This window comes from Sorex araneus, chromosome 10 (assembly GCF_027595985.1).
Source record: "Sorex araneus isolate mSorAra2 chromosome 10, mSorAra2.pri, whole genome shotgun sequence".
NCBI classification, from domain to species: domain Eukaryota; kingdom Metazoa; phylum Chordata; class Mammalia; order Eulipotyphla; family Soricidae; genus Sorex; species Sorex araneus.
The window spans coordinates 6589143-6614745 of NC_073311.1; the positions used below are offsets into that span (position 1 = coordinate 6589143).

Below are 25603 nucleotides of genomic sequence, written 5' to 3' on the forward strand. Positions count from 1 at the left end.
AAGCCTTTTACTATCTCGTTGTCCTATCTATGCAGCTAATAATTTACGTAAATTTCCTTCTTGGGAAAATTTCTTAAGAGTGGAGGATGTAGCTCAGTGGTAGAACACGTGCTTTGTATATCTGAAACCCTGGGCTTAACTTGCTTTTCTCGAAGGAAAAAAAAGGGAAGAAAAATCTCTTAAGGCAGAAATCCTGGCTGCTTCAGCTGAGGACACCACAGCAATCCACATCAATGCACTGATTTGTTCTGCTAAAGAGCAAATCGCTCAGAGCACAGTATAGACATTAAAAATGTCAGAAATACTTTCTATAAACATAACTTCTGCTGCAGTGTTTTTTCTTTGATCTGGGGAGGCATGTTCTTTTGGATTTATTTTGTTCTGTGTGGGGACTGCACCTGGCTCAGCACTCAGGGGTCATGCTTGGCAGTGCTGGGGGTTGAGCCTGGTCCTCCTGCCCACAAAGCATGCACACAGCCCACTGAGCTGTCTCTCCAGCCTTGGGACATGATGCTCATTTCTCTGCTAGGTTCAGATTTTGTTGAGGAAAATGCTGGAATCTCATAAGCTGCTCTCATTGATTCACTGTAGCATTTTACAAGTCCTTTGCCTCCCTACCCCCATCTCTTTCTTCAGTGCTCATCTTCACTTCTATCACCTACATCAGTGTCACATCTTATTTGCCTTTTAATTTTGGTATATACATTTTTCTAAATGTGTATTTTTTGATATGCAAAGAATCTTGTTGATATATATATATACATAGTCTAGTTGACTATGCCTGTAGGTAATATGGGTAAAGAGGGATTAGATGCTTTTCCCCCCATGGTCTAGAGACATTCTGTAACATGACTTTTTTTGTCTTTGCTCGATTTTTTCAGATGGAAAAATTTATATTTTTGTTGTGAACATCAAGATGCTGTTATATGGCACTCTGAAATCTCAAATGAAAATTAATTATGGCATATATAAAGTAAATCATACAACCACTATTCTACTTCAGTCAGTCAGATTCAAAGTATTTTGATTGTTTATGGAGTCCGTGAACATCAGTCACAAAGTTTCGTCTAGTAGATAATTGTAGGTGCATCTGAGGAAATAATTTTGCAAAGCCCATTGGTTGACTGTGTAGTGATGAACTGCTTACCTTACTCTGCTTTATTACTTCCAAGGTATAAAATAATCACAGGGAAGCCTTCAGGCGCAATATCCGGAGTGCAGAAAGCCGAGAACGGCCCGATCGACTGGAGTGGAGACATGCCTGCATCCTGCAGTCTCTCCCGGTGAGTGGCCCGGTCCGCCTCAGCTCCGTGCTTCTGGGAGCCTCCGGGACTGGAATCACAACACTTCAGTCAAGCTGTTCTGAGGAAACCAGATGTTATGAGAAGCGTATGCTTTGGTTCATGTTCTCAGTCTTTGTGACAAGAAGCTAGATTGTGTTCCAAGTCAGTAATTTCAAGGTTTCTGTGAGAACATAGGACACACGTTTGAAATTACTATTCACTGGACTTAGAATTCTGGACAGTGTGGGGGTCCAGGTTAGGACTTTGATATCTATTGTATTGAACCTCCATGAAAACTTTATAAATAGGAGTAATGGATTGTAAAAAATCTCAAAACCAGAGAAACCAGAGAGATCCAGGTTATGATTTACCAACCTCATTGCATGATGATTCATGATTATTTTATTAATATTAGAATTGTCTTGTATGTGTAACACATATATGTATATAGAAAATATATAGAACAAGTTAATACAATTATGGTTTTTTTTTTTTTTTTTGCTTGCTTTTTGGGTCAGACCCAGTGATGCGCAGGGTTACTCCTGGCTCTGCACATAGGAATTACTCGTGGCAGTGCTCAGGACACCATATGGGATGCTGGGGATTGAACTCGGTTGGCCACATGCAAGGCAACTGCCCTACTCACTATGTTACCACTCTGGCGCCTACAGTATATTTTTGTACATTGATTTCTGAGAAATTGATTCCATCGTGGTGGGTTTTGTTTGGGGGTATTGCTGCTCCCAGGGTGGCATCTGGCATTTCCAGACTCATTCTCATGGTTTTGAAAGCTCAGGGGAAGAAATATATCCTTCTCTGATTTAACAAAGATTTCTGGTCTCTCGTTTAACAATCTTAGATGCTACCACCTGACCATCTCCTGTAGGAAGCAAGAGAGCAGAGAGATACAAATTCTCTTACAAGAAGAGGGAGAATAGGGCCAGAGCAATAGTATAGCAGATAGGGTGCGCTTGCCTTGTATTCAGCTGATTTGGGTTCTGTCTCCACCCCATATAGTCCCTGGAACCCTACCAAGAGTGATTCCCTGGGCACAGATCCAAGGGTAAGCCCAAACCCACCCCCCACCAAAAAAGTTTAAAAAGAAGAGGGAGAACAGCTACCTGTTAACCTAAAGAATGTCCACTGCATACTTTTAAAACTAACACAAGGAAACCAGTGTCTGACACAGTTATGTTTACATTTTAAGACTATTTGAAATTTCATATCTGGGAGTTTGACTATGTTTACAATTCAGTGAGAACATGAAAAAAGATTAAATAAAGTAAAATAACAGGGCATTCATTTTATTTTTAGAAAAATGTTCTAACTCAAAGATTTTTCTTAGTTTGTAGTACTAGAGAGATAGTACAGCAAGTAGGATGCTTTGCTGCACGCTGCTAACTAGCTTGATGCACTCCCTGGCATCGCATATGGCCCCCCAAGCACCAGGGGTAATTCCTGAGCTCAGAACCAGGACTTAGTTTTTTTGTATCACTGGGTGTGTCCCCAAAACAACTATCACTGTCGCTGTTATTATCATCCTGTTGCTCATTGATTTGCTCTGTCGGGCACCAGTAATGTCTTCATTATGAGACTTGTTGCTGTTTGGGGCATATTGGATACGCCACAGGTAGCTTGCCAGGATCTGCCGTGCGTGCAAGATACTCTCTGTAGCTTGCCGGGCTCTCCAAGAGGGATGGAGGAATTGAACCCAGATCAGCCGTGTGCAAGGCGAACGTTCTACCCACTGCGCTATCACTCCAGCCCCCCAAAACAACAACAAAATAAAATACAGTCAAAAGTTTCTTAGTTGAAGGGCACTAATTCATTCCTAAAGAAGTATCCAGGTATGTCCTATTAAATGTGCTAGGGGAAAAAAAATCAGGAAACTTGAGAAAAGAATCACAGGAAATAACCAGTGAATAACATAAAAATACTGTGACCTATGACTCATTGATAGATACTGTTAAAATAATATTACTTGGCTTTCTGAAAGGTTAACAGGTTTAATTAAGATTTTTTTAAAATTGGGGCTGGAGCAATAGTACCGCAGGTAGGGTGTTTACCTTGCATGCAGCCAACCTAGGTTCAATCCCTGGCATCCTATATGGTCCCCCAAGCACCGCCAGGACTAATTCCTGAGTGCAGAGCCAGAAGTAACCCCTGAACATCATTGGGTATAACCAAAAAAAGCAAAAAAAAAAAAAAAAGATTTTTTAAAAAATGAATAATATTAGGGGGCTGGAGTGATAGCACAGTGGGTAGGATGCTTGCCTTGCACGCAGCCGACCCAAGTTCAGTTCCTCTGCATCCCATATGGTCCACCCACAACCACCAGGAGTAATTCCTGAGTACAGAACCAGGAGCATCACCACCCCTGAGCATCATCAAGTGTGATTCCCCCACTCCTCAAAAAAATTTTGATAATATTAGCAGCTGGTAGATATTATATATTTGTATCTTGACAAAATAGAACAAATTCGTTCACTCTTCATATTTCTTTTCGCTTCTATTTTAGGGGTCTTCAGGTTCTACTTACCCCTGTTCTTGCAAACATCCTTGAGGCAGATCAGGAAAAGTGTTGGGGTTTTGACCAGTTTTTTGCAGAAACAAGTGATATACTTCACCGAATGATAATTCATGTTTTTTCACTACAACATATGACAGCTCATAAGATTTATATTCATACTTACAATACGTAAGTACCTCTTTGTATTTTTCTTGTATCATTATGTTATATTTATAAAAATTACAGAGGCCGGTATGATAGTACAGTGAGTATGACGTTTCAATTCCTGGTTCAATTCCCAGCACAACCAGATGTGGCCCCAAAGCCAAAAGAAACATTAAAAATTATGAAAGGAAATAGCAAAGATAGATACTTCCACTTGACTCAAGACATCCAGTTCTCATTTAGAAAATTACATTTGAGTGGATGGAGTAATAATACAGTTTATAGAGCGTTTGCCTGGTATCCTGCCAATCCAAGTTCGATCTCTGATACCCCATTTGGTCCCCCAAGCTCACCAGGAGTAAGCCTTGAGCATTGTTGGGTGGAACCCAGCCTCCCTTCTTAATTATATTTGAGAACTTACTAAGATCCTTTCCACTTTTCTTTGAAGCAAAAGCATCATCTGCAAGACTTTATTTCTGTACTTTATTTCTCTCATTGCATAATTTTAGAACCACAAACTATCTATAAATGGCCAGGATTTATCAAGTATCCTGTCCTGAAGAGACAGGAGAATAGTACAGCAGGTGAGGCACTTGCCTAGCCTGTGGCCAGCCCAGATTTGGTTTGCTGAGCGCTGCCAAGAGGGATCTCTGAGCACGGCCAGGTGTGGCCCAAACCCACCATCCTGAAAAAAGGAAAAGAAAAATCATATTCTCATATGAAAAATAATAGCTTATGTTGCCATCCAAACTAAATTATAGTGGAGGCTTATGACTGAGACAAATCAAAATTATGTTGCTAAACCATTGCTTTGATTTTGCAGATCTATTTAGACAGAATATACCTTTTTTCTCAAAATATCATTTGAAACCTAATTTAATAAATGCTATTACATATAGTTGTGTTGCACGGAATGTTATTTCTTTAAATGTTAAAAGTTATTTAATCCTAGCAGCAGTTTTATGAGGTGGGTACTATTATTTCCACCTTATAGATTAGGAAATGTAGCACAAAGGAAACAGTGAACTTTGTGATAATAAACAGTGCAAGTAAAGAGACTGGAATTTGAACTCACATGGTCTGATTCTGGAATTAATGCTTAGGGCCACAGAGATGTACAAGGGTTAAGGCCCTTGCCTTGCAGGCAGCGGACCCTGATTTAATCTCTGATAGCACAGATGGTACCCGAGCACAGCCATGTGTGGTTGAAAACAAACACCAAACAAACAAAGGTGATGCTATTAAGCACACTATTGTTGATTCTCCATTATTAAATATTAAAATATTTTTGGTGAAGAAAATCTATTTTACTAGGCTTGGGTTTTTGAGGTGTTTTTGTTTTGCTTTTTGGGTCCCACCTGGAGATGCACAGGGATTATTCCTGGCTCTGTACTCAGGAATTACTCCTGTCGGTGCTCAGGGGACCATATGGGATGCTGGGAATTGAACATGGGTTGGCCGCGTGCAAGACAAACGCCCTACCCAATGTGCTATCGCTCCAGCCCCAAACTTGTTTTTTTATAAATTTTACTTTTATAAAGTTGTTCATTCACAATAATTCATTATATTTAATGTTCAAACACCAATCCCACCACCACTGCACCTTCCCACCACCATATTTCAAATGTTTCCACCCCAGATCCCAAACCATGCCCCCACAAAGCAAAACCAAAACAATTTTGTGTTGCTTGTTATGAATAATCTTCTAATAATGATCCAATAAAGTTTCCTCAGAGGAAACTGTGTGAAGACTGTTGTATTTCATCCTGGAGCTATTAAACCCTTGTATAAGAGATTTGATTGATTACAATCAATCAAATGTGTGCTGCTCTTAGTACATCAGTGGTGTGGAGTGTGAGAGGCCCAGAACTTCTAAAACTTAGAATACGCTAGTAGAGCAGATTCACTTGTGGGTGAGCCCTGTGTCACTCTCCTCCTGAAGCTTTATTTCTGAGTCTGGATCTTGGCCAGTGATGAGAGTATATAGTGTCAGAGGCAGTTTGTGGGTGTGACTGCCAAGCTGCTGGTGAACTTGGGAGATTCGGGGAGGAGGCCTTTTCCTGCTGCCAGTGAGCTTAGAGGTTTCAGTCACCGGTCCTGCATACCTGGCTTTTTCTGCAGATTCACTCATGTGTAAGGCTCATCCGAGCCTGTGGAGAGCATCCATGAGCATGGCAGCGATTGGGTTCTGTCGGGGGTGGGTTCTATGGGGAGGGGGCTCACCCAGCCCCACCAAGTTGCCCTAGTGAAGAGAGCCTGTGTCGCTCTCTTCTAGGAGCTACTTAGCTTATTTTAACCTAAATAAAATGTGGGTTTTGCTTAAAGCTTGCGTATATTATTTCTGGTGGAGACAAAATGTTCTTGTGGTAATTCTCTTTTCAGAATTTTTTGTCACAAATTCTCTTTGTGAGAAATGGGTTATTAATTGGTATATATAAAAAAGTAAGAAATGTAAATGGATAGGTTTTGTGTGGCTATTGCTGGCTAAACTTAATTTTTTTTTAAATAGACTGTATTTTGCATATACCCTGTAGAGGTATATAAATAGAAATTATTTTAAAGTGATGCTTTGTAGAGAGCTTGTATGGAAGTTTCAGTTTAATAGTCTTTATAGTATTGTATCCACATCAGAGCAGTGTTTCTATGGACTGGTTAAAAACTAGAAATGAATGATCATTTAAAAAAAAAATTATTCTCAGGGCTGGAAAGATAATACAGTGAGTAGCGGGGCTGAAGCGATAGCACAGCGAGAAGGGCATTTGGCTTTCACATGGCTGACCCGGGTTCGATTCCTAGCATCCCCTATGGTCCCCTGAGCACCACCAGGGGTAATTCCTGAGTGCAGAGCCAGGAGTAACTCTGTGCATCGCCAGGTGTGACCCAAAAAGAAAAAAAAAAAAATGCAGTGAGTAGGATGCTTGCCTAGCACACAGCCAACCAAGCTTCAGTCTCCAGCATCCCACACAGGTCTCCCAAACACCACCAGGAGTCATTTCTGAATGCACAGCCAGTAGTAACCCCTGAGCGTCATCAGATGGGCCCCCCCAAAAAAAATTTTTTTTATCATTATTTTATCCCAATTATTTTATTGTCTTTTTAAATTGTTTCTCACACAGTGCTACTGTATTTCATGAACTGGTATATAAACAAACCAAAATCATTTCTTCCAACCAAGAACTTATATATGAAGGACGACGCTTAGTTCTAGAACCTGGAAAACTGGCACAGAATTTTCCTAAAACTACTGAGGAAAATCCAATCTTCGTTGTAAGCCGGGAGCCTCAAAAAATCATAGGATTGATATACGAAAAAAGTGAGATGGACTTTTTCTTGCTTTGTTCTCTCTAGTCAATAAGAAAAATCTCTTAATTGTAAAAATGATTTGTCATTTCATAAAGTTGGTGGTGATATTAATATAGAACTTGCATAGGCATTAAAATTTTATAAATTAGATGAAAGAGATTAGTGATAAAACTTAAAGCCTTGAATATTTTGTTTTATGCCATGATAAAATAATTTGTCATATGTCTTCTCTAAATAGTAAGCAAATTTGTTTAATGTAGAAAAAAGCCACAACTGTTAATACAATTCTAGTGTTAAAATTGATTGAATAACAAAGCTCCAGTATTAAAATCAATAAGTTTTAAATCATTTTTTATGTGAAAATGTTATATTTCAGGTCTTTAAGTGTTCTAAAGATTTACTCAGCTCTTGGTTGCTAGTTGAGTCTTCTGTGTTACTGTTTTTGTTTGCTGAGTTCAGTTGGCTTCTATGTTACTTTCCCATTCAATTTGATGAGCTCCTGAAATTCCTCAATTTCAGTATTGAGGAATGTGGAGGTGTTGCATGGCTCGTGTGTGCCCTTGGTCTAGAGACCTCAGGATCTGTGTCTGGGCCAATGGGAGCTGCTGTGGGGGTGGGCAGAGCTGCCTGGGCTTGCAGAAGTAGGGCAAGAAGACCCCAGTCTGGACACCAGAGTACCTGAATTGGTCTGCAGTGAGTATTAGCGAAATAGTGAAGTTGAGCCATTGGCAAGGCTTCAGCAGGTTGGGAACCCCGCCCACTTCCCTCTCAGGGGTGGTGACTCCACCCACTCCCCTCTCAAGGGTACCCTAAATTTTCCAAGGGATGATGTAGGGTATGAACCGGACACCGTGTGTCCATGAATTTTAGCTGTTTGGCTTGCGTCTCCTCGGAGTTTGTTCTGTTTGGTAGAGCAGCTCCAGTGGGTGAGTCACATGGTGGCGACTTTGGGAGGTAGGCGTGGCTGGCTAGCTCTCAGCTTTTAATGTGCCACTAACACCAAGCTTTTGATGGATTTCAGCAAATAAGTACTGTATTTGTCTAGTGGAAATAAGTCACTTTGCCAGGCAATGGAAAGATTAGACTTGCATTGGACTTATTTTCACTTGTAACCCTACTAGCAGAAAAATAAAGTTGAGTGCTGAGATTGTTGTTCTGGGAGATATTTAAGAAAAAAATTAGCTTCCTGTAAGCAGTGTAGATAATTTGTATGAAACTTTCACTTCATGTAGGTGGGGGTTTGAAGGAGAGTGAGGGGCTGTTCTGAGCTTTGTGCTCAAGAGTGCAGTGTGTTTGAGCCAGGGTTGCTGCTGCCTCGGCAGTGTGCATGACACGTGCTTTACCTCCTAAAGTATCTTCCCGGCCCCACTGCCTATGTTGTTTGCTGCTTTTTTAAATCAAGAACAGTAAAGAAGTTTGGGGGGAGGGCGCTTTTTTTGTGGGTCACACCCAGCAATGCTCAGGGGTTACTCCTGGCTCTGCACTCAGGAATTACTACTGACTATGCTCGGGGAACCATATGGAATGCTGGGAATCGAACGGGGGTCACCCACATGGAAGGCAAACGCCCTACCTGCTGTGCTATCACTCCAGCTCCAAGAACAGTCAAGACTTTTGATAGTGGGACCAATGATATAGCTCAGTGGTAGAAACAGGCCTTCATGTGTGAGATCCTGGGTTCAATGCCCAGTACACACACAAAAAAGGTTTTCCCAGTAATATTTAATTTAATTTTAGAGGTTAGTGTTAGATTTCAATGTTGCTATTTTAATGTTTAATTTAAAAGAAAGGCATTTTAGGGGGCTGGAGAGATAGCACAGCGGGTAGGGCGTTTGCCTTGCACGAGGCCGACCCGGGTTCAAATCCCAGCATCCCATATGGTCCCCTGAGCACGGCCAGGGGTGATTCCTGAGTGCAGAGTCAGGAGTAACCCCTGTGCATCGCCAGGTGTGACCCAAAAAGCAAAAAAAAAAAAAAGGCATTTTATTGGAAATGATTTCTCATTTTAATCACTTTACGTTGTATTTCAGTTTCCCTCCCTAAGATTCATCCGCGCTATGACTTAGATGGGGATGCTAGCATGGCAAAGGTTAGTGCTTTAATTAGATTGCCATCTTCCCGTGAACTAAAGTTACCCTGCCAATAGTGAACGTAATATATTATGACTGTAAACCCACATGATTTGAGTAATTTATCATTTAAATTGTTATATGTTATCAGTTATCTTGCCTTTGTTTTTCGTTGTACTTTCCTTAAACTTTTAAGGAAATTTCATCCTTGGAAACAGTGCATTTTATAACATTAATCTTAACTGTGATACTTTTATTTCTGTTATATGTATCAGTATTAGTTTATAGAAGTTGGCAGTTATTGTGATTTTACTTATCCACATACAGCACCAATAATGGATATTTTGTATTTCTTCATTAGGCATTCACTGGAGTTGTGTGTTATGCATGTAGAATTGCCAGTACATTGTTGCTTTATCAGGAATTAATGCGGAAGGGGATACGATGGTTGATGTAAGTAATAAATTGAAGTTTGAAAGTTGACATTCATTTAGACCTCTTAAATGATAGTTAACAACCCACTCTTTGATACTTTAGCTCTTGAAGCTAGGGAGGATCAGGTATATGATTTTTTTTTATTATAATATCTATGTTTTATATTTATCTTTCAAAACATTTCACAGCTGTTTTTTTCCCCACTGTATTCCTATAGTAGCTTGTGAGGTAGGACAAAGGGTATCTGAATTTTAAAGCATCCCTATGTGAAAAACAAAAAGGGGGGCGACGACACCGCACCGAGCCAGGCACAGGGCCCAGGGCAGCGGTGCTGTCTCTCCCACCACCCGCGTTCGGTAGTCTCCAGCCGCTTCCCCCACCCCGGGGAGGTTGAATGGCGATGACGAGGCAGGTGAAGGAAGGAACGGAACGGAGCCAAGATGGTTGGTCTCAGCAGTTCATTCCAAACTTCTTTCTCCATTCTCTTCTGATTCTCCTCCAGCTTCTTCCTCCCCCATGCTATTTCATTCTTTTTCTCTGCCTCCACTCAAACTCGCCCCCAGCCCCCTCATACATCTACCTTAAATCCCCCACATCCTCCCCGGATGCCGGGGCTTACACAATAGGTGTGGTTACAGTCAATAGGGGGTAAAGTTCTGTCCCTTAGGGGATACTTTCACTAGGACAGCATCTCTCTCAGCAGGACATCCGCCCAAGAGCAGAACCCCATGGGTGTGTTTCTCCTCTCTTTGTCAGACTAGTATAAGTATTCATATTATAAGCTTTATAGAATTGCTCTCCGGGGTCACCTCGATCTCAGACTACAGCGATCCCAGACTACAGCGCTCAGGCCAGATTAGTCTTTCCTATCCCTAGCAGGGCCCTAGTCTCGTCGTTGCTTTTGGATCATGACATGACAAGCCCATGACCAAGCTCTTAACATATAGTTAAGCGTTAGGTGCTTTGGCCAGGCCCATCTCGATGCCAGGGTAGCACACAACTCACCGCTTGCCCTGGGTCCGTCCCGTCCCCCGTTGGGACCCTGCTTTTGAGGGTGCTAGGAAGTAAGGCCAGCTGAGGCTTGAGTCAAGAAAGCAGATGCCCGGGAATGAATAATATTTGAAGCCAATTAAATCCCATGTTACCAAAGCATATTAATGTCTTTCTTTGTCCATACAAAAAGGATATTGTTTTAAGGTAAACTATTCAAAAGACATAAGAGAGGAGAAAGACAATATTAACTTAAATACAATATTAACTTACACTGTCCTAGCAAGGTCTGACCTTACAAATTAAGAGTTTGGTTAGAGGAAGAGCAGATAAACTGGTAGAAGTGGTTACAGATAAACAAAGGAATGGGAGTGACTCAGGAGCACTTTGATGGGTGTGACTGATAAACCTAAGCTCCTCGTGGCAAGGGGAGCAGGACAAACCAATGATATCCAACACATCCCTATGGGCCAGAGAGAGCACAGTGGGTAAGGCATTTGCTTTGCATATGTCCTACCCAGGTTCAGTTCTCCAGCACCACATAATGCCCCCTGTGCCCTGCCAGTAGTGATCCCTGAGTGCAGGATAAGCCCTGAGCACCCCCATGTGTGACTCCCAGTCAAAAAAATAAAACATATCCCACACATTACAGCGTGATAATAAATGAATCACTGTTCTGAGGACCTTGTTTTGTTTTGCTTGTCATTTCTCAATCACTAGGGCTTAGCCTAGTTACCATCTAGTACGACCTGTACTTCTTTCTAGGGGTTATCTCCTCAGTCTTCCTCTATTTCAACATTGTTCCTGAGACTTAATTCACATACCATGTAATTCAACCATTTAATTTATTCAACGTCATGACTATTGGCACATTCACAAAATTACACAACAATTACCGAGGCTCTTAGAAATTTTTGTTACCAGCCAAGGGAAGCTTAACCCCCATTAGCAGTCATGCCTATTTGTACTGAAAGCTTCTCAGCCTTAGGCAATCGCTGAGAGGTTTTCTGACTAGAGATTGTCCTGGTCTAGATTTTTCATACAGATGAAGTCAGGCTATATGAGTACACACTTTCCATCACTTTCTGTGACCAGTGATTTACTTCTGTATGTATTAATTTTATTTCCTGTGGTACTGGGAATTGAATCCAGGGATGATGTGCTCCTGAGCCATTTTGCCAGTCTACCAACTGACAATTTAACTGCCTTTAAAAAAGAAAAAAACTTAATCACTTACTCTGATTATACTTGACCATCTACTTTTTTTTTTTTTTTTTTTTTTTTTTTTTTGCTTTTTGGGTCACACCTGGCTCTGCACTCAGGAATCACCCCTGGCAGTGCTCAGGGGACCAATAGGATGCTGGGAATCGAACCCGGGTCAGGCCGCATGCAAGGCAAACACCCTACCTGCTGTGCTATTGCTCCAGCCCCTCTGATTATACTTGACCATCTAGTTAAGTTCTCTCCCTGAAAGTGATTTTAAAAATGCTTTGTGGAAGGGGCTGGAACGATAGCACAGCAGGTAGGGCATTTGCCTTGCACACAGCCGACCCGGTTCAATTTCCAGCATCCCATATGGTCTGCTGAGCATCGCCGGGTGTGACCCTAAAAGAAAAAAAAAATGCTTTGTGGAAGAGGATGATTTGAACTTTTCTTTAAGCTTAAGCTGTGATAACCAGAGCATGTCATCATAGCAGAAAATCAGGGTCTCTCGCAGCCAGAGAGATAAGGACAGCAGATAGGGTGTTTGTTTTATATGTGCTAACCTGACTTGAATCCCTGGCGTCCCATATGGTTGGTTCTTCAAGCCTGTCAGGAGTTGGCCCTCAACACAGTCCAGTGTAGCAAAAAAAACAAAAGAAAGAAAAAAAATCAGGGTCTTTTTGGAGAATCTTTTTAATTTTATACACACTTGTAAGGACCTTTGTTCAGAGTTCCTATCCTTGATGGTAGTGCTCTGTAGCTTTGGTGCATGTGATGATTTATATACACCTAGCTTACGTCTAGCATTCCCTTCTTTCCGAAACACATACAAAGCCATTTCATCCATCATTCTGTTCTGCTCTTAGTACTTGTAACAAAAAATATATATATATTTTTTGTCACTTTTCATGTTTATTGCATAAATGTATATTATTTTGTTGTGTGTTCATATACCCGATTTGTCAACCTCTGCTTCTTTTTTCATTAAACACATTTACTAAGTAGTTCCTAGAAACTAAGTGCTGTCTGCATTTTTTTCCTGTAGTATTGCTGAGAACCGCACATTTGCTCTTGATGTTAGCTTAACCTAGCCATTCTTCCATGGAGCCTTTACTTCTGTACCTTATTAGCTTTTAGTTTATTAAGTTAGGAGGGGAAGATAAATTATTTTTTGGTGGTGATAGGAATCAAATCCAGGGCCTCACACAAGGCAAATGCTCTATTGCAGAAATATGTCTTTGGTGCCCAAAAGTAATTTTTAACATAGACACTGTTGGCAAACTTTTCTTTAAAATGTCATTAAGGATGTCCAAGCCCACATACTCCCTCGAACCGAACGTGTCTCACTTGCCTGTCTTGGTGTTGCTTTGCTCGCTTATTTGCGCCCTGGAGAAGCCTATGAGCACATCTCCCATTCTCTCACACTTTTCTAAGTAAGTTTCAATAGAAACTATCTTACTTCGGAGCCAGAGCTATAGTACAGCATGCCTCCAACCTAATTTGCATCCCTGGCATCCCATATGGTTCTCTGAGTTCATTTTGAAGTAACTGAGCATCGTCGGGTGTGGCCCCAAAACAAAAATAAACCCAAAAAATTCCTATCTTTTGTCACCAAAATAAAATAAAATGTCGATTACTCTTTTGTTTTATTATTAGGGATCGGGAAGGGCCCTACTATGCTCAGGGTTTACTCCAGGCTCAAGGAACCATATATGGTGCCAGGAATCAACTTGGGAGCTATATTGTCTTTGGTCTATTAGCCAATATTGTATTATGGGCTATATTAGGCTCTGCTTTTTCTCTTATTTTGTGTTTACATTTCAAAAAGTAAATCCCAGGTCCATGGATGTAGTTCAGTGGTACCAGAGATAAAACCTCTGGCACCACCAAAAAAATCAACCTCCTAGTAAAAAGTAAATCCCATTCTTAGCTCATTGACTAGAGAAAAATAGGTCTCGGGTTTTTTGTTGCCCTTTGACATAGTCCAGGATCCCTCTGGTTATACATTTGCTGTGTTGTCCTACTTCTTCAGAGATTGCATGAATTTTTTTAAAGCAGTGTAATATATATAGTAAAAATTCTAGTGGTACAAGATATAATGTGGTATAGCTTATTTCTGAGATTATAAATTAGTTTTTATTCTTCAACATAATATTAATGTTCTATATTTCTAAACTATTAACTTACTAAGTAGTAATAGTTTATGCCCCAGAAATGTTTTCTGTGATAAGAGTCCTAAAGTGTATGAATTGGGAGCTGGAATATAGCTCAAAGGGCTGGAGCACATGCTTTGCTTGAGCGTCCTGGGTTCAGTCCCCGCTGCGAGAGTGTCTCCTCTCTCTGAGCTCCATCCAAAGCAAGGAGCTGGGGGCCGCCTGAGCCCCAGCAGCTGTACCCTTGACAAAGAAAAAAAAGGAAAGACAGTCTGAATGGAGTTTGCAATATGTCAGGAGTGTTATAATTTATAGAAGTGATAGATAAGGGGAAATAAGTCTTTCAGAGAACTAATGAGAATAAAATTATTTTTAGAGAATTAGTTAAAGATGACTATAATGAAACTGTTCACAAAAAGACAGAAGTTGTGATCACATTGGATTTCTGCATCAGAAACATTGAAAAAACTGTGAAAGTGTGAGTACATTCTTTTCTAGTAGTTAAAATGTTTTTAAAAAGTTGTTTCATGTGGTTTAATTTGTTTGATTATATTTTCCTTGTACTTAACTATGTAGTATGCTCTCTAAGTGTTTGTTTTCAAGAGCAACTTTTGATTAAAGTTACTTCCTCATAGAGGCAGAAATTAGACTACACAATTTATATATACAGGGAATATAATAATTAAATAGAGTCTATTTATTATTGACCTTCATTAAGTCTGAAATTTTCTATTTTGACTTATGTCCTGGGAATTCAACTATTTAAATTTAAATTTATTTTCTTTATTTATAAATTGAACTACATAAAATTTCTTCTTCAGGAATATGTCGGGTTTTCTTGGAATCCGTTATTCATAGGCTTTACAGTCAATATTTCATTCTTAACAGATTATAACAGAATAATATAGAGTAGTATTTTAATTACTAATTTTATTTTCCTAACTTATTTTTCATACAGATATGAAAAGTTGATGAAAATCAATTTAGAAGCAGCAGAGTTAGGGGAAATTTCTGATATACACACAAAATTGTTGAGAGTAAGTATTCAAAGTTGTGACAAACTTCAGTTCATAATTTAATTTTTGCTGGCCAGATTAGATCTCAGCTTTCAAAAAAAATGGGTATAGCTGAAATCTGAAAGAGGGCACCTTTTCTAGTTTTTAGGAACTCCTTACAGAACTCATGTATTCTTGTTGCTAATGAAATGCGTTGTGACATCTTCTGCTTTGCACTGAACACAAATGTACCCTGTTTCAGACCGCAGTGCAGTGTGTGCTGAGTGGTAGTGGCAGAGCACTGCACTTGGGGCTTGAGGCTGCACGTTCGGTCAGTCACAGTTACTGGAGTAAATGAAATAGAATGTCACAATGCGTCACATGAGGAAATGGCTCTTCCACCGGTTGGATCACTTATAGATCTAAGTGATACTGGGTTAAAACAAAACGAATTTCTATTGTGTGAGGATCAAAAACCTTTGGAAAATGTCGCTAACTTCAGCACCTGCTCTTTGTGCAGCGGACAACAGCTCGGTCTGGGTACTTCGTTTGTGCCCAGCTGAGCCCGGGACAGGCTCTTTCGGGTATAACCCAGAAGCAAAAAGAATACAGCTGTTGAAAGAAACAGTGTCGGGGCTGGAGCGATAGCACAGTGGGAGGGCGTTTGCCTTGCTCGCGGCTGACCCGGGTTCGATTCCCAGCATCCCATATGGTCCCCTGAGCACTGCCAGGAGTAATTCCTGAGTGCAGAGCCAGGAGGAACCCCTGTGCATCGCCGGGTGTGACCCCCCCCCAAAAAAAAAAAACCGAAAGAAACAATGTCTTAAAATGTTTTGGGTGTTTTCTACTATATCTGCCTATCTGGCAGCCATATTCTGTTTTTTGTTTGTTTTTCATCTTGTTTTCTAACTCACTTTACTACTGCATAGTAAATCTATGCCTATTTCCAATGTTTGCATCATTTGAGCATTTTGAGTTGAAATTGTATGTTGTGGTGTTTTTTTGATTGTCTGTTTTAGGAAGCTAAGGTTTCTTTTTATAATATTTTTGTGAAGATTTAGATTTCTATGAGAATCAAAGCATGGAATGATTAACTAGTTTAAAATCAGTCTTATAAAAATTGGGACCAGCACTATAGTACAGAGGGTAGAGCACTTGCCTTACATGCTGCTGATCTAGGTTTGATCCTCGGCGTGCCATGTAGTCCCCTGAGCACCACCAGGAGTAATTCCTGAATCCCTGAGCATCTCTCGGTGTGTCCCAAAACAGAACAAAAATCACCTTTAACTTGAGGCTAATTCTTCCTCGCTAGATTTCATTGTGTGCCTCCTTTTCTAACAAACCTTAATTTTATTTTCCAGCACAAAAATGAAATTTGTAAATAGAAAAGACAGTGTGGGGGCTCCAGTGAGAGAGCAGCTGCCATGCAGCCGTGAGACATGCACTGGGCAACACTCGGCATTCTGAGGGCCATCTGGAGTGCTTCCGGTGTGGGCCCTGGCACCACAGTGTCTGATGCCTGCGCATCAGACAGCAGTGACAAGGATTTGGAATGGGGGAAAGAAAAAATAATACACCCCCCAGTGAATTACTTTTCAAAGCTCTGTGTGGTATCCATAGCACTGACTCTCAGAGGGTTCCCAGAGCAGCACAGGACCCACAGTGCATGCTCGGGGGCCCAGGCCCACCTTACTGAGTCACAGGGGAGGCCTGGGAATCACTGTTCAGTCAGCTCACCAGGTGACTCTGAGCACTGCCTGTTTTAGTCATCTTTTACATACTTTATTAAATGATTGTTAGCCTATGAACTTGCATTTATTTTTACTTTTCGATAACACAATGTAGGTATTCCCAAGGTGGGTTTGTGTGTGTGTGTGTGTGTGTGTGTATGTGTGTGTGTGTACTATATATATATATGTATATATACACACACACATATATATGGTACTTTTTAAATAGACTTAATGTTACAAGCAATAAATTTATTACATTTTTTACATACATTCGCTGTTTTTCTTCCCTCTGATCTGGGTTCCTTACTGCTTTTTGTTCTCTGTATTGCTGTAAAAAAAATAATAACTTGTTCCATGGGTATAGCAGGTAGGGCACTTGCCTTGCACACAGTCTACCCTGGTTCAATCTCTGGCACCGCATAGGGTCTCCCAAGTCTTCCCAGGGATGATGACTAAGCACAGCCAGGAGTAAGCCCTGAGCACTGCCAGGTGTGGCCCCCAAGACCCCCATGCCCCAGAAAAGGATTCCAGCGATCCTGTCTGTGTTGACTTGTACAGATCAGAGAAGCGAAACAAAAGATGGCAGAAGTTGACAAACAGGACAACTGGGTTAAGCAGAATTTGTTAGTAAGTCATTCTAAAGATCCAGATTCATACTTCGGAGAAGTAAAGTAATAGGTGGACAGGGGAGGAACCACAATCGGAATTTTTTTTTTTTTTTTTTTTGGGTCACACCTGGAGATGGACAGGGGTTACTCCTGACTCTGCACTCAGGAATTACTCCTGGCGGTGCTCAGGGGACCATATGGGGTGCTGGGAATCGAACCCAGGTCGGCCGCGTCCAAGGCAAACGCCCTACCCACTGTGCTATTGCTCCAGCCCCACAATCGGAAATTATTTAAATAGAAATGTAATGGGGAGAGATAGTACAGCAGGTAGAGTGGTTTGCCTTGCATGCTGCCGACCTGGATTCAATCCGTGGCATTCCCTATGGTCCCACAATCACCCACCAAGAGTAACCCCTGAGCATTGCCAGGTGTCGCCCAAAAACCAAAAACTAAAAAATGTATTGACTTCAAATAATCTTGCTAGGTTGGGACCAGAGTACAAAGTAGGACCTTTGCCTCGAGTAGCCAGTCTAGGTTTAATCCCCAGCACCCCATATGGTCCCCTGAGCCACCTTGAATGATTTCTGAGTACAGAGCCAGGAGTAAGCCCTGAGCACAACCAGGTTGGCCCAACCAAAAACCAAAATAAATTAAAAAATTGTCTTGCCTATGTTACCCATAATAGAACTTTAGACTTTAAAAAAAAGAAAAAGTGGAAGGCGCTGTCTTTGCACATGACCAAGTCCGGTCTGACCCTGAGCAGTACGTTTGGTCCCCTGTGCTTTGTCAGGAACGATCCCCGAGCAGAGAGCCGGGACTGCCCCAAGCACTGCTGGGTGTGGCCCAGACACCCTGCGTTTAAAAGGGGGGGGGGGCTGGAGCAATAGCACAGCGGGTACAGCATTTGCCTTGCACACGGCCGACCCAGGTTCGATTCCCAGCATCCCATATGGTCCCCTGAGCATCGCCAGGGGTAATTACTGAGTGCAGAGCCAGGAGTAACCCCTGAGCATTGCCAGATGTGATACCCCCCCCCAAAAAAGGGGGGGGGAGGAAGGGAAATAGATTAAAAAACATTATTTTTAAAAAATAACTTGAATTGGTAAGAAAAAAATTAAGTCTGCAGTTGACAAAAAAATATTTTGAGGGCGATAGTACAGCAGGTAGAGCACACAGCCGACCTGGGTTTGACCCTGGCATCCTGAGCATTGCCAGGAGTAATTCCTGAGTGCAGAGTCAGGGGTCACTTACCCCTGAGCATCGCTGGGTGTCACCCAAAAGAAAAAAAAATTTTTTTTTTTTTTGAACTGAGAAAACAAGCCTAAGGTTTTGCATGTCGGAGACCCACTCTCATCCCCACACCATGTGGTTTTCCAAGATTCACTGGGCACGACCCAAAACTAAAAACACTTAGAAACATTTATTTGGGTGTGCTACATCCAGTAGCCTTGTGGGCCATCAAGTTCATGCCCAGCAGTGCCGGAGGGTGGAGGCCAGGCAGAGCCACAAATCAGAGTCCCTGAGCAAGGATTGTTAACTTCTTGGCCACATCCCCACAGACGGAAACTGGAATGAATTGATCTGGTGAATAGAGCTCTTATAAAACTGTATAGCCATGATAATAATGCAAAATATGTGATACTGTTTTGTCTTTAAAATTATCAAGGCATTAAAAAAATCACAGTACTAAAGATGTGATAAAGGATGACCTTTTTTGGTTATGGCAGTGAAAACTACCACTTCACACTTTATTAGAAAAGCATGAAATAGGAACCAATTTTTCCCCTTCCCTTTGTTGCAGTGCCCGGGGTTTTGGTACTAAAACATGTATGGTGCTCATTTGGGGTCATAGACTTTGATTGTAGTGCACATGTGCTTGCTCAAGTTTCACTCTGGGTTGTGGTGCTTACACATTGCGGCATAGTGTTCACTGATGGTATGTATGCCAGGGCTTTGTGTTCGGGAGTGTCCCCTGGTGCTGCTCAAGGGATCATTATGTGGCCTTACCTCCCCAGCCCTAGTCCCAAATTTCAGTTGTGATACCCCATCATCACCGTCTTCACAAACCTCGCCTTACTGCTTGTGCACATCTTTGGTTGGGGCGGCCAGAGATTGCGTACTCCATTACTCAGCAGAGGCCCAAAGGTGCAGAGCTGCCGGGACCTCACTCAGCTCAGGTGGGAGGTATCAGGATGCAGCCCGGGGCCTCACACAAGGCAAGCACTTCTGTCACAGGGCCGAACCCAGGCACTGGAGAAGTGTGCCAGAAAATATTTAGAAAGGTTTATTCAGAAAGTCTATAACCTTCACTAGGTTTACAAATGCTCAGTAATGTTGCAGAAACGTGATAATTCACTGAACTTAAAGTATCAGGTTCTTAATTGAAGTGTCTTCTCATTTTCCATTGTTAAATAGTAACTTTTCTTCAGCCTCTAAACAAAGCACAACTTGTATACCTTCGTTTATATTTGGAACTGTGCTAATGTTCCTCTTTGAATTTCATATCTCTGAGATAGTGTTGCACAGAAGAAAAGTAAGATGAATTTAACAGTTTCCATGTCAGGGATCGAACCCAGTTGTCGTGGTCCAGAGCACACACTCTGTCCCTGAGCTATCCTTGGCAGTGTTAGAACGAGTCGATAAAGTATATGAGGACTAGCTGCATGCTTGTCCTTAGACCATGGACCCGAGGTCAGAAATAAACCTAATCACCCTTGCATTTGAAGAAAACAATTAGATTGACTTTGAATTGATGTACGCTACAAAAGAAGTATGATTCAGTCTTTATTTTTTTTGGGGGGGGGTCACACCCGGCGATGCACAGGGGTCACTCCTGGCTCATGCACTTAGGAATCACCCCTGGTGGTGCTCAGGGGGTCATATGGAATGCTGGGATTCGAACCCGGGTCGGCCGCATACAAGGCAAACGCCCTACCCACTGTGCTATCGCTCCAGCCCCTGATTCAGTCTTTAGACATGATCAGTCAGTATTAGGATTATTTCTGAATTTTTGGAAGATGTAGATGAGCCCTTTTTTTTTTTTTTTTTTTTAAGCTTTCCAGTTCTCAGGGAACCATAGAGACCAGTCTCCAGGATATTGAAAGCAGATTGTCTCCAGGTGGACTGCTGGCGGATACGTGGGCCCATCAAGAAGGCACGCATCCAAAAGATAGACAGTAGGTTATAAGTTTAGTTGGTAGTTTTTGCTCTTCATGTTTAATGTTCTTTCTCACATCAGCTAATTTATGTGTTTTTCTTAAATAGTGTTGAAAAGCTACAAGTTCTCCTAAATTGCATCACAGAGATTTACTATCAGTTCAAAAAAGACAAAGCAGAACGTAGTAAGTAGAATTTGCTTATTGATTTAATGAATTGGTCTTAGTGGTTGTTAATTCAATTTCTATATACATTTTTGGAGCCGGAAGGATAGTACAGTGGGTAGGGCTTTTGTCTTGCGTGAGGCCAACCCAGATTCGATCCCAGGCACCACACATGATCCTCCAGCCCACCAGAAGCGACCCCTGAGCGCTAAACGAGCTTGGTCAGCGGGCCTGAGAAATAGAGAAAGAGAGTTACCCCGTCAAGGAAGGACTGCTCGGGTTCATCTCATCTGTTGCTTGCTTCTTGAGGGAAGCTAGAGAAATCGGTTTTCTTAGAAATACCCTGATTTTTAAATGTCAACTGGTTATTTTTATTGTTAACATTGTACAGACCAGGGGCTGGAGCGATAGCACAGCGGGTAGGCATTTGCCTTGCACGCGGCCGACCCGGGTTCAAATCCCAGCATTCCATATGATCCCCTGAGCACCACCAGGGTGATTCCTGAGTGCATGAGCCAGGAGTGACCCCTGTGCATCACCAGGTGTGACCCAAAAAGCAAAAAAAAAAAAAAAATTGTACAGACCAAATAATGACATTGGTGGGCCACTGTGACCCAGGGGTCACCACTTTTGACATTTGACTTATCTTTTTTAAGTAATGATTTCAAAAAACCAAACATTTCTCATATCTGATTCTTATGATTCTATATTTATAAAAGTTACATATTTTCATATTTTTTAGGATTAGCTTATAATGAAGAACAAATCCACAAATTTGATAAGTAAGTATCTGGGTTATATTTAATAATTATTTTTATGTTTGTAATACAGTTCTCCTGAAAGTTAAAATTACAATAAAGATTATATTTCAGGTCCAGAGAGCTAAAATATCAGCTCTGGAGCACTTGCCTGGCACATTCACAATCCAACACCTGGCCCCACGAACACTGCCAGGCTCCAGTCACTCACTGCTAGCTGAATATTCCCCATGGCACATCTGAGTGGCCTTTCCCTGCCTGGCTTTAAGTCAGGGTCTCACATATGCAAGCTATTTCTTTACCAGGAAGCCACATCCCAGTCTTCAGAATTTTTTAGTGTCAGAGAGATAGTCTAGCAGGCAAGGCTCTGGCTTTGCGTGCAGCTGACGTAGGTTTAATCACCGACAGCACGTGGAGTGGTCCAGGAGCACACAGCTAGAAGTAAGCCCTGAGCACAGCCACCTGTGCCCCCAAAATAAAAGCAAACTGCTGTTCATCTCGATTTTTATAGAATTGTTACTGATGTGCATGGTTTTTGAGGATCTCTTTTCTGATCTCTGTTTGAGAGTTTCTAAAGTGGGAAAATGAGGGGGCAGCTTTTGCCCTGGTGCTCTGGTGGCAGAAGGACACGGGGTAGAAACCATCCTTGGTTGCTCTCTTAACCTCATTCGGCTTTTTTTTGGATGTTCTGTATTGTGAACCTTCTCTTTCTCATTGATATAATACTAGAATTATTATCTTAGAAACTTGTTTTTTCCACATATACTACAGTCTCACAAGTCACTACAAGAAGCATTCATTTATATATTTGAAAATAGAAGCGGCTGTGTTGGTTTAAACCTCTGATTATTTCTGAATTACAGGCAAAAATTATATTACCAGGCAACAAAAGCTCTGACCCACTTCACAGATGAGTGTGTTAAAAAGTATGATGCATTTTTGGATAAATCAGAAGACTGGATGAGGCAAGTGAACACTTGAAGGGTGATTAGTGTTGACTGCACAACTTGTAATGTTCATTGTGTATTTTAAATAATAATTTTATTAACTGATACTTTTTGGTTTTCAGAAAGATGCTTCATCTAAGGAAACAATTATTATCACTAACTAATCAGTGTTTTGATATTGAAGAAGAAGTATCAAAGTATCAAGACTATACTAATGAGGTACAATTCCCAAAGTATTGAAAATATAAAGTCATTTTCAAGTTATTTTCCTAGTAGGAAAAATTCTGCTTATATTTGGTATGATTGACAAGGTAGAACTAGAATATAATATGCTTCTTTCAGATCTTCTTGCCCATTTGTGGAAAGCATTTTGAGTCATGTTTTGAGAACTTAGATGTTTACGACTAAAATATCTGAAAACAAAACCTGACTCCTAGACCCAGCGGTTCCCTGTGGGACAGTGAGGGCAGGGATGAGTCAGGGGCTCTGTGGTGATGGGACTGATGATTGTTCACACATGTGGAGGTATGAGCTAGCCCCCTGAAAGTCCCCCAAATATTGTGAACCAAAGAGAAGTCAATGGAAAAAGAAATATTTTAGGGGCTGGAATGATAGCACAGCAGGTAGGGCGTTTGCCTTGCACTCAACCGACCCGGGTTTGATTCTCAGCATCCCATATGGTACACCGAGCACTGCCAGGAGTAATTCCTGAGTGCAGAGCCAGCAGTAACCCCTGAGCATTGCTGGGTGTGATTAAAAAAAAGAAGAAGAAGAAAAATACTTTATAAAAAGGGCCTGGAACAATGTCATAAATGATAGACTGTCACGTGGACCCCAGCGTTGTTGGGTGTGGTATCCACAATTAACAAAAAGAATTAATATTTTATCTAAAACAACATACAGTTAAAGACTTTGTTCTGTAATTGTTGTGGTTTTTCTGATATTTCAGTTACAAGAAACTTTACCTCAGAAAATGTTTGCCGCCTCCAGTGGAATGAAACATACCATGACCCCAGTTTATCCATGTTCCAACACATTAGTGGAAATGACTCTTGGGTAAGAACTTAGTTGTTTGCTAACTCTAATGTTGCTATTTTTATTTTAGTGCACAATATTTAGAATTTTTTATATTTGTTGTGAAGGTTTGCTATCTAAATTATTTAGGTCAATTTAGAGAGCTAACAGCAATATACGTACAATTCTAAAATAATTTATACTTTCTTGGGGCCGGAGTACAGTACAGTGAATAGGGCATTTATTTGCATTAAACGTGGCCGACCTTTTCGATTCCCAGCATCCCATATGGTCCCCTAAGCACCGCCAGGAGTAATTTCTGAATGCAGAGCCAGGAGTAACTCCTCAGCATTGCTGGGTGTGACCCAAATAGCAAAAAAAGAAGAAGAAAGGAAGAAAAAATAATTTATACTTTTTTTTTTTCTTTTTGGGTCACACCTGGAGATGCACCGGGGTTACTCTTGGCTTATGCACTCAGGAATCACTCCTGGCGGTGCTCAGGAAACCGTATGGGATACTGGGAATCAAACCCGGGTCAGCCGCATGCAAGGCAAACGCCCTACCTGCTGTGCTATCGCTCTGGCCCCAATTTATACTTTCTTAAATAGAGGTTTTTTATCTTTATTTTGTATGTATAGTATGAAGAAATTAAAAGAAGAAATGGAAGGAGTGGTTAAAGAACTTGCTGAAAATAATCATATTTTAGAAAGGTGAGTAGTACAAAGTTCATTCTTGCCTGGTGATTTTTATATACGCTCATTGAGTGAGAGAGAATGTTTAAATCTGGTTTTCTTGTATTTAGTAGGCTAGTAGGAAATGAATATAATGTCAGAACTTTTGTGGGTTTGGTGTTGCTTCTGAATGTGTTCTCAGTCATTTGGAAAAAGACAAGTCAGCTCATTAATTCTATTTTCTAGAAGCATTGGTAAATATAATTATTAAGATCACTTTGTGAAAATGAAATCTTTTGCACATTACATTTTATGACAGTTTCTCGCTTAGGACCATGCCTTTCCACTGTAGCCCCAGACTTGTTCCTAAGATGCCAGCACTTGGTTGGTGCTGTGTCATTTGAAGGGCCACCTGCAAAGCGCCTGCAGGGCATGAGAGCCGGAGAGGTAGTACAGCAGGTAGGACCCTTGCCTTGCACACAGCCAACCCAGATTCGATCCCCTGAGTTCTGACATGACTTATCCCCGTGCCCAGAGCAGGAGTAACCCCCAAAGAGCACAGCCAGCATTGGCCCCCGCACAGAGAAACAGCCAAATACCTCCAATCCCCAGACATGTCCAAATCTCTCCCCTGACGTTTTAGTTTGTAGTTCATTGGGCAATCTGCAGGTGATACGACACGGTGCAGTCATCAGTTGGACGTTGAGTGACTGCTAAAGGACTTGTGCCAGGAACAAGTGCCAGCAACAGAGTCCAGGTCTTAAGTACAGTCTTCACGTGGGTACTTCTCTGTCCCGTCAGGTTGTGAATATCTAAAATCTCTTGACTGTCATCCTTCCCAACTCAGTTTCCCCTCTGACCTCCTCTTCTCTGGCCCCATGCTTCTCCTGCTCCTTTGGACAGTCACGTCAGTGGGTGCTCCTGTCACCCTCACTGTGAACTGTGACAGGAACCTCCTACCGATTTCCGTAGTCCCAGGCTCCTGCCGTCTGTGACAGGGATTGCAGCCACGCTTGCTTTGCCCACAGTTAAGCTGGTCCTGCCACTAACTAGTCTCAGTGGCTTGTAAACGCTTGTTACCGCAAAAGTCAGGCATAAATTTACACTCGAATTCAAGTAGTACAGTCTGTTCATCTAATTTTATGTCCACTGTTGTCCCAAAGAGCATTCTGTCTAGCAAGGTTTCATTCTTACTGCCCATATCCCAACTCTGCATCTTTACACATAAATCCCAGCCTGCCAAAAAGGAATTATCTAGTTCTTAGCACTTAGCAACACTTTCTAGGTTCTGTCACTTCCCCATTTCTTTCTTTCCTTCCTCCCCTCCCTCCCTACCTGTCCTGCCAGGGGGTGGGTGGGACAGAGAGGCCACACCAAACTGCTCAGGGCTTACACCTGGCTCCACATGCAAGCTATATAAAGCTGTACCTCTAGCCCCCAGAGCATT

The 25603-nt window shown here is 41.5% G+C and overlaps 1 protein-coding gene across 2 annotated transcripts in view; it reads left to right on the forward strand.

Annotated features, from left to right (window-relative positions):
* The window catches only part of TBK1 (TANK binding kinase 1), a 55314-nt gene that overhangs the window by 28739 nt on the left and 972 nt on the right, over positions 1 to 25603 (forward strand). The window contains exons 7-20 of one of the 2 annotated variants that reach the window (XM_055117928.1): positions 1173 to 1283; positions 3802 to 3981; positions 7074 to 7270; positions 9291 to 9349; positions 9691 to 9782; positions 14487 to 14588; positions 15069 to 15147; positions 20501 to 20622; positions 20711 to 20787; positions 21509 to 21548; positions 22388 to 22493; positions 22598 to 22690; positions 23421 to 23527; positions 24124 to 24195. In XM_055117928.1, coding sequence (XP_054973903.1) covers positions 1173 to 1283; positions 3802 to 3981; positions 7074 to 7270; positions 9291 to 9349; positions 9691 to 9782; positions 14487 to 14588; positions 15069 to 15147; positions 20501 to 20622; positions 20711 to 20787; positions 21509 to 21548; positions 22388 to 22493; positions 22598 to 22690; positions 23421 to 23527; positions 24124 to 24195 — 1437 coding nt within the window. Of the gene's footprint in view, positions 1 to 1172; positions 1284 to 3801; positions 3982 to 7073; positions 7271 to 9290; positions 9350 to 9690; positions 9783 to 14486; positions 14589 to 15068; positions 15148 to 20500; positions 20623 to 20710; positions 20788 to 21508; positions 21549 to 22387; positions 22691 to 23420; positions 23528 to 24123; positions 24196 to 25603 lie in introns of both variants that reach the window. The other variant, XR_008626931.1, reaches the window with a different exon arrangement.